This window comes from Rousettus aegyptiacus, unplaced genomic scaffold, assembly GCF_014176215.1.
Source record: "Rousettus aegyptiacus isolate mRouAeg1 unplaced genomic scaffold, mRouAeg1.p scaffold_m13_p_13, whole genome shotgun sequence".
In the NCBI taxonomy this organism is placed as follows: Eukaryota; Metazoa; Chordata; class Mammalia; order Chiroptera; family Pteropodidae; genus Rousettus; species Rousettus aegyptiacus.
The window spans coordinates 61,649,664-61,656,586 of NW_023416288.1; the positions used below are offsets into that span (position 1 = coordinate 61,649,664).

Below are 6,923 nucleotides of genomic sequence, written 5' to 3' on the forward strand. Positions count from 1 at the left end.
GAAGGCAAGGATCTTTGGAAAAGACAATAATGCTGGGAAATACAGAAAGCAGCAGGAAAAGAGGAAGACCAAACATGAGATGGACTGACTCCGTAAAAGAAGCCCGAGGCATGCGTCTACATGAGCTGAGCGGGGCTGCTGAGGACAGGACGCTGTGGACATCACTTATTCATAGTGTTGCCAGGAGTCGGAGTCAACTCAATGGCACATAACAACAACAACAACGCTAATACTGAACATGGACAAAAGCAGTGCAAGAAAAAATTATAAGCCAATATCACTTATGAGCGAACATAGAGCCTAAAGTTAGAAAGCATTCACAAATTGCATGAAGCAGTGTATTGAAAAATAATAGTACATATGGAAAAACAAGGTTTATCTCAAAAGAATGCAAAGATAAGTCCACATTAGAAAAATCTATCAAAGTGGCCTGTTAATATATCAGACACAAAACCTATAATCATCTTGATAGTTTTAGAAAGGGCACTTAATAAAATTCAATATTCATGTCACAGTTTTAAAATATTCCTACTTTTAAACTCAACTGTGAAAGAAGGGAACTTCTTAACCTAATAAAGGATTTCTACCAAAAACTTACAACAAATATAAATAATGATAACACATTAGAAATATTCTCAGTGAAATAGAAAAACAATGCTTGCTCTCACCCTTACTATTTGATGGTATATTGGAGGTCTCAGGCCGTCCATTGAGATAAGAAAGGGGAAAAGTATCAAGAGTGTTATTTACAGATAATATGATTATCTACATAAAAATACAAGAGAATCTGCAATAAACTATTAACTAATAAGAAAGTTCAGCATGTTTGCTAAAACAAGGTTATTCCAAAAATCAATAAATTTCCCAACAGCAGCAATAACCAATTAAAAACTTTCAAAAGAATCCAACTTATATCAGCAACAAAAGCTACAAGGTACCCAGCAATAAATCTAACAAAGAGGTATAAGAGTTTTATAAATTAATCATTAAATGTTATTGAAGGAGGCAAAGAAATCAGAATAATATTTATGTATTAGGAGACTCAGTTTTATAAAGATGTCACAGCCCCCCAGATTTAACCTATAAATTTAACTCAGCAAAATACCGAAAAGGTTTTTCAATGGAAGTTGACAAACTGATGTTGAAGTTAGTATAGAAGAGTACAAGTCCCAAAACAGCCAGTACAATTTTTAAAATATAACAGAGAAGGTGAATGCCCTTCTAGACATGAAGACTTATTATAAAGCCATAATAATTGAAACAGTGTGCTATTGGCTCAGAATTGGTTTGATCAGTGGAAAAGGACAAAGTAGGAACATATCCATGAATATATGGAAATTTAATTTACAATCACGGTGGCATTGCACATTAGAGGGAGAATGAAAGACTGTTCAGTAAATCAGGTCAGGGCAACAGGTTTTCCATATGGGGGAAGGGGAGTAAAATCAAATCCTACTTTACACCATTCAAAAATAATAAGTCCCAGATGGATCAATTTTACAAGTGTGGAAGGGCAAAACTTTACAGCAATAAGGAAAAAAAAAACATAGGAGGCTATCTTCATGACATCAGGTATGGAGAGAGTTCTTTAATAAGACACAAATGACACTAACTATCAAGAAAGAGATCAATGAATATGACTACCTTTAAAATTTCCTATAGTACAAAAGACATCAAAAGCAGTTACAAGAGGAGCCACAGACTAAGACAATATAATGTTTATATGCATGAACTCCTACAAATCAAGAGGAAAAAAGATGAAAGTATTTACAGCCCATTGGAAAAATGGATGACTGTGAAAAAACAAATCACAGACTCAGAAACCTTAATAGCCAATAAAATGCTCAACCTCACTAGCAGTGAGGGAAATTCAAATAAAACAATGAAATGCTGGGTTTAAAAAAAAATCAAATTGTCAGAAATAAGAAAAGCCTGAATCTAGAAAGTATTGAAGGTCATGTGAGGGAAAGAACTCTCGTACACTGCTGAGGGGTGTGTAAATTGGAAAGCCATTTGGCAGGCTCTAATACTGAAAATGTGTGTGTAGGCTGGCAGTTCCCCATCTAGGTAGATACACAGAGAAATCCTCACATATGTGCAAGGGATACATGTAAATGTATGTTCATACAAGCATTGCCCATAATACTAAAACATTGGCAGCAGCTTAAATATTCATCAATAAGGGAATTAATAAACACAGCACATTCATATGCATGGATCTACAATATAACAATTAAAATGAATGAACTGGATTTATATTATATCAACAAGGAGAGAAAGAATAAGAACATACCATAAAGGAGGAAAAAAAACAAGTCACAATATAGGTGCAGTCTAACACCACACGTGTACATTTTAAAAAATCAAAGCAATATTCTGTATTCTTAGGGGTTCATATAGAGTAAAAGTATAAAATCTAGGTTGTAAAATTACATACCAAATTCATAATTGTGTTTGGAGAAAAGGGTACAGAATGGTTTTGGAGAGGAGTACAAAGGGACTTCAGTTTTATCAGAAATGTTAAATAGTTCAATTAAAAAAAAAATAGACCTGAAGCAGATGTGGCAAAATGTTAACATTTACCAATTGTTTGAGATAGGTAAATGGATGCTTTTCCTATTCCCTCTGCATTTAAAAATTTATTTACATGATTTCTAAATAATAAAATTAAAAAGAAAAACAGCTAGTAAAGAAGTCTATCTCATAGAATTTTAACATGCAGGTAAATCGAGAGTTAATCACCTAAAATTTTGAGGTAAGGAATTTTACAATCATTACCTGTTTTAGAATGGACTCCCCATAAAAATAATAAAGCTGACAATATTATAAAACTACTGAAATGCATAGATTCTAATAGATATCAATATGGATAGTTCTCAAAATCATATTGAGGGGGAAAAGTAAGTTGCAAAATGATATGCACACCACTGTACTATTTATAAAGGAAATGTAAAATCTACATAAGCATAGATATATATTGACATATAGCTCTATATAGGTAATTAGGTAATAAGAATATAATAGCAAATGCTGGAAGAATACACACATTATAATACTGATTATCTAGGGAAGTAAGGAGGGAGAAAGGTGAATGGGACTGGGCAGGGAAATACAGTGACATTCAACTCTGTCATCTTTAATATAAATAAAAGACCTGTAGCAGATATAACAAACATTTCACATTTGATTATTCTAGGAAGTAAATGCATGTTATTCTTGCTACATATGGATTTTTTTAATTTTCAAAAGAAAGAGTACTAAAGAATCACAAATAAAATGCACATAATTCAATAATATGTCAGCAAAGCTTGTGTACATCAAAAACCGTGCTGTGACTATTTTTAGAAATCACCCTGTTTGCTTTTCTATGTGTTTCTAATTTTTTAAAAATCAGAGGAGAAGAAAAATGAAAGCAATGAAGAGATACAGAAAATACATACATATATCTGATTATATACAAAAGCAAAACCTCCACAATCACAAACACCACATGAACAATTCTATATCATTTGCTACATTTTATTTTTAATTTTTGTCAAAAGAAAAATAAAAGATGTTGCCTAATTGGAAACGTAACTTTCTATTATTAAAATTGTTGGAGTCCATTTTAATGTGTTTATCTCGCTACGAGTCTATAATTTATATTTCAGCGTAGAAATTTGTTCTGTGCCTGTGACAGGTTAATGCAGTTTAAACATGCATTTTTCTTTCGTTGGCTGAATAGTTAAATCGTTGCTCAAAGGATTTTAAGTTTCAATTTCAACCATGAGAGGATTCTTGGCTTTTTCAAGGTTAAAAATGTTTCTGGTTCAAAACGCTATTAATTAATGGCTACGTAGTGGATCTATTTAGGGAATTGGTACCGACCCTGGATTAACAGCGGAACTGTTAAATGAGAAAACTTTTCTGATGCAGACTTGGGGAGATTTTAAATTCGGTCTGACAGCGGTGGACAGAGTGAAATGTAATTCCAGCCCGCTTCACCAACGATCGCAATTATGAATCGAAAGACAGGTCAGGTATTAGCGATTTTTTTTCCTTAAAAAAAAAACTTTCTCGGACTCCGCCGGACACCCAGCTGGCGGAGGACCAGCGGGCGAGGGGGGGCGAAGCCGGCAGGCTGCCCAGAAGTTACGATCGGGGAGTTTTCTCTTTATTAAAATTACCTGGCTCGCCAGCAGAGGCAAGAACGCGAAGACAAGATAATTTCTTAGGCTGTTAAAAAGGACTTAGGCCGGAGGGCCGCGCGTTCCGAGGGGGTGTCCTGCGGGCCGGGGCGGGTCCCGCCGCCCCCGCGGGCTTCGGTGCGTCAGGGGCGCGTCAGGCTGGGCGGGCTCCGCGCGGGCGGCGGCGGCGGCGGCGGCGGCGGCGGCGGGCGGCGGGCGGCGGGCGGCGCGCACCGGGCCTCCTGCTTCTCGCTCCGAGGCTGCGGGACGGACGCTCCCGAGAACTCTCTCGCCCGCGGCCGGCCGCGCTCGGACCGCGCTCGCCGGCGGCGCGGCGGTCCCAGCATGTCAGCCGCCGTGGCGTGTCTGGACTACTTCGCCGCCGAGTGCTTGGTGTCCATGTCCGCGGGCGCCGTGGTTCACCGCCGCCCGCCGGACCCCGAGGGCGCGGGCGGAGCCGCAGGCTCGGAGGTGGGTGCGGCGGCGCCGCCGGAGTCCGCTCTGCCGGGTCCGGGGCCACCGGGGCCCGCGTCGGTCCCCCCGCTCCCCCAGGTCCCCGCCCCCAGCCCCGGCGCGGGCGGCGCCGCGCCCCACCTGCTGGCTGCAAGCGTCTTGGCTGACTTGCGCGGTGGCTCTGGGGAGGGCTTCGGGGAGAACTCCGGGGAAGCTCCGCGCGCCTCGTCCGGCTTCTCCGGTCCGACCCAGGGCTCCGGCCCGACCCCGTGCCCAGAGCCGGCCCCGGCCAGCAGCGCGGCGGAGGTCTCCGGGCTCGCGCACTCATCCGGCGCGCTCGAGGTCGCTGGCGCGCCCACGGTCCCGGGAGCGCCTGCCGTCTTGGGTGCGGCCTCTGGCGGGCCCCCTGGCGTGCGCCCCGCCCCTGCCACGGGTCCGGTACCCCGTCGGAGGCCCGTCACACCTGCTGCCAAGCGACATCGCTGCCCCTTCCCGGGCTGCAACAAAGCTTATTACAAGTCGTCTCATCTGAAGTCCCACCAGCGCACCCACACGGGCGAGCGCCCGTTCTCCTGCGACTGGCTCGACTGCGACAAGAAGTTCACGCGCTCCGACGAGCTGGCCCGCCACTACAGGACGCACACGGGCGAAAAGCGCTTCTCCTGCCCCCTCTGCCCCAAGCAGTTCTCTCGGAGCGACCATCTGACCAAGCATGCCCGTCGCCACCCAGCCTATCATCCCGACATGATCGAGTACCGGGGGCGCCGTCGCACGCCGCGCGTCGAAGCGCAACCCGCCAGCCTGGTGGACAGCTCCGGCTCCGTCCCCGACCAGGCGCCCAGCCTCACCGCCTGCCTGTCTGACACTCATTGCTGTTAGTCGTCCCTTCGAGGATGATTCCCCCAGGCCGTTGTCCTTGCCTCCTCTCTACCCATCCCTCTTTCCCAGAGTCGTATGCCCAAGGCACAGACTGGTTTCTCCGCTCTGAGGGTGGGTCCAGACAGTCGTGTTGGACCCTGGGGAGGGACTGGGAGCCCGAAAATAGCAGGAATTCTCGCAACGCGTATCTCGTTGGAAAAGAGGGGGTTGCCTCAAGAGAGCCCCGCCCCCCCCCCGGGAACTGGTGAGAAGGGATGAACGCCGGTACTCTCCAGAGTCCTGAAGATTGTCCCTTCCGTGGAAGCAGAGATGTGAAACTGGAATTCTCAGGTGCCTGAAGAGCTCCCAGTCTTAAAGGACTCTGGTGTCGTACCCACCCACCAGGGCGGACCTCGGAGAGGGTATCAGGGGTGGCAGTCCAGGACTGGGGTTGTGAGAGGCCTTTGGAAACAGAAATGATTTCTATTTCTGTAAACAGCAATGTTTACTAATTTATTTTTAGTATTTTTAAAACAGGGATTCCAGGTTGATGGGAGGTTGATGTCCTCCACTCCCAAATTGCCCAGCTACCTCTGCTAGGAGAGGCCATGTAAGAGTCCATGTGGATGTATGGCTGGGAGATGCTTCTTGGTGTCTGGGGAGTGGTGCGAGTCTGTTTCGCAGGTCCTGTTGCGTGGTTTGGAACCCTGCACTTGGCGTGGTGGCCTTTCTTCCCGTTTGGATTCCTGCTGGAGGGCCGGGGGGGAGGGTAACTTCCTGGCTCACTCTCACAATGAGATTGGCTTAGAAATTTAGAAACAACTATAAAAGCATCAGAAATAAAAGGGTGGGCCAGGCTAGTTCCCCTTTCACCCAGAGGGCGAACCCAAGTTGACTTTGGGTGAGATAGGTCCAAAGCAACATCCACAGAAATAGGGAATGTGGTTCCAGCTGCCCACTCCAAGTAATCTCAGGTGTGGTAGGTTCTGTTCGTTTCTTAATGGCTAACTAGTGGTTTATTTCTTTGGGGGTCTGTGCATTTTCGTTTCAGCAACAGGTGAGTTGGTGGTTTGAGGAGGGGAAGGTGAGAGTGGCTTCCAAAGAGCTGGCTGTCCTGGATCTGGGGAAGGAACAGCAAGGTGAAAATTATTATCAAATGAAAGGGCCCTTCTCCCCTGACCTTGGAGTTTCTCCAAGTTCAACCCTCAGACCCCTCTCCCCCAATGCAAGAATTGAGCATCAACAGTATTTATTTTTTCCTATATGTGTTTCTGCTGCTATGGATATCGGCCACTTTGCTTATGTATGTGTGAATGTGTATCCATGTGACCCTTTCGATAGAAGTGGGACCGACAGGCATTTTCTGCTCTGGTAAGGTTCCCCCTTGGCCCCCTCCTGAATATCTTGTAATAGTCCTTCGGTCGCGCTTGTGAAGGATGCCCTAAT

At 45.0% G+C, this 6,923-nt stretch overlaps 1 protein-coding gene across 1 annotated transcript; it reads left to right on the forward strand.

Annotated features, from left to right (window-relative positions):
* Positions 1–4,511: 4,511 nt before the first annotated feature.
* On the forward strand, positions 4,512–6,173 carry KLF14 (Kruppel like factor 14). The gene has a single exon (XM_016148637.2). It carries the CDS (start codon positions 4,512–4,514, stop codon positions 5,496–5,498), a length of 987 nt encoding a protein of 328 aa, XP_016004123.2. The 3' UTR covers positions 5,499–6,173.
* The last annotated feature ends 750 nt before the right edge of the window (positions 6,174–6,923 follow it).

Excerpts from the sequence above, each read along its gene's own strand:
- KLF14 (XM_016148637.2), top strand. The coding sequence starts at position 4,512 with ATGTCAGCCGCCGTGGCGTGTCTGGACTACTTCGCCGCCGAGTGCTTG.